The sequence below is a fragment of the Python bivittatus genome, unplaced genomic scaffold, assembly GCF_059951505.1.
Source record: "Python bivittatus isolate LINGU-HERP-01145 unplaced genomic scaffold, Pbiv_v1 ctg000470_np1212, whole genome shotgun sequence".
In the NCBI taxonomy this organism is placed as follows: domain Eukaryota; kingdom Metazoa; phylum Chordata; class Lepidosauria; order Squamata; family Pythonidae; genus Python; species Python bivittatus.
In genome coordinates, this window is record NW_028277065.1 from 1,870,169 (window position 1) to 1,871,568 (window position 1,400).

At 36.6% G+C, this 1,400-nt stretch overlaps 1 protein-coding gene across 1 annotated transcript; it reads right to left on the reverse strand.

Annotated features, from left to right (window-relative positions):
* On the reverse strand, positions 1 to 951 carry LOC112542451 (olfactory receptor 14A16-like). Its single transcript, XM_025175352.2, has one exon. The coding sequence runs from the start codon at positions 940 to 942 to the stop codon at positions 1 to 3; it is 942 nt and encodes a 313-aa protein (XP_025031120.2). The 5' UTR covers positions 943 to 951.
* Between the last annotated feature and the right edge of the window lie 449 nt (positions 952 to 1,400).

The window sequence follows — 1,400 nt, forward strand, 5'->3', positions numbered from 1 at the left end:
CTACATAGATAAAACGTATACTTTTATTTTTTTAAGCATTCTCCACATACCCTTTTGGATGTCCTTGTTCCTAAAGCTATAAATGAGGGGATTCAGTAATGGTGGCAAAACTGTGTAGAGAAGAGCAGAGAGCAAGTCCAAAGTAGGGGAGGAAAGACTTTGGGGCCTCATATATGCAAACATGCCAGAGCTCAAAAATAAAGAATAAACCATCAGGTGTGGAGTACATGTTGAAAAAGCTTTGTACCTGCCTTGAACTGAAGGAATTTTTAGCACAGCAGAGAAGATGTAGCCATAGGAAACAAAAATGAACCCACTACAAAATGAGTCTACAGTAATCCCTACAACCAAAATCAGAATTTGGATGATTCTTGTATCAGTACAGGAAATCTTTTGTAGCTGAGGGACATCACAGAAAAATTGCTCAATTATGTGTAATTTGCAGAAATTTAACCTGAAAGTGAGAGTGGTGTGTAGCAGAGCATGGATCAAAGTACTTATCCAGGAAGCGGCTGCCATTTGTAAACAGGCATCCCAGTTCATCATTAGCGTGTATTGCAAAGGATGGCAGATGGCCACGTAACGGTCATAAGCCATGATGGTGAGCAAGGCAAGCTCAGAACCTGCAAAGGTGAAGACTGAGAAGACTTGAGCAGCACATCCAACAAAGGAGATCATTTTGTTGTTTGTCAAAGATGTGGCCATGGCTTTAGGAATCGTAGCTGAGATGAAGCAAACATCAGAGAATGACAAATTGACCAAAAAGAAATACATGGGAGCATGAAGATGGTGATTTAGGATCACAGCAACAACGAGAAGGAAATTTCCAATTAAGGCTAGTAAGTAAATGACAAGAAACATTACAAAAGACAGAATTTGCATATCACGGTCATCTGAAAATGCCATCAGAAGGAAATCTGTCACAGTGGATTGGTTGGCCATTGAGTTTCCTTGACTCCTTTTGGAGAGAAAGAGATGATTGTAGGCAAATAATAGTGGAAATAAATATGGGTACAGTATTATACACAATAATAGTGATATTTGCATACTATTAAATTATAATTATCACAGGGTTTGAAATATATTCAATGTCAGGGTTTTCAATTCTTAAAAGGCAAAAGAGCACCTCAAACTTGGAAACATATACACAATATTCTTTTTGCCCTTTCTACATTTGACATGACAAGGTATATCAAATCTACCTTTGTCAGAATGGATTACATTGACACAAAGAGGCATTGTACAGAAAGGGACCATAATAATGGTAAAAACTAAAAAAAATGGAAACTATGGAAAATGTTGATATGTTCTACCTGGTTTTTAAGAATGATTTTTTGCTAGTGATAAAAGTACTAAATACATACACTAAAATGTACTATATTACTATTTTTGCTCTCTGT

Bases quoted from the DNA above. Each gene is read 5' to 3' on its own strand.
- LOC112542451 (XM_025175352.2), bottom strand. From the start codon at position 942: ATGGCCAACCAATCCACTGTGACAGATTTCCTTCTGATGGCATTTTCA.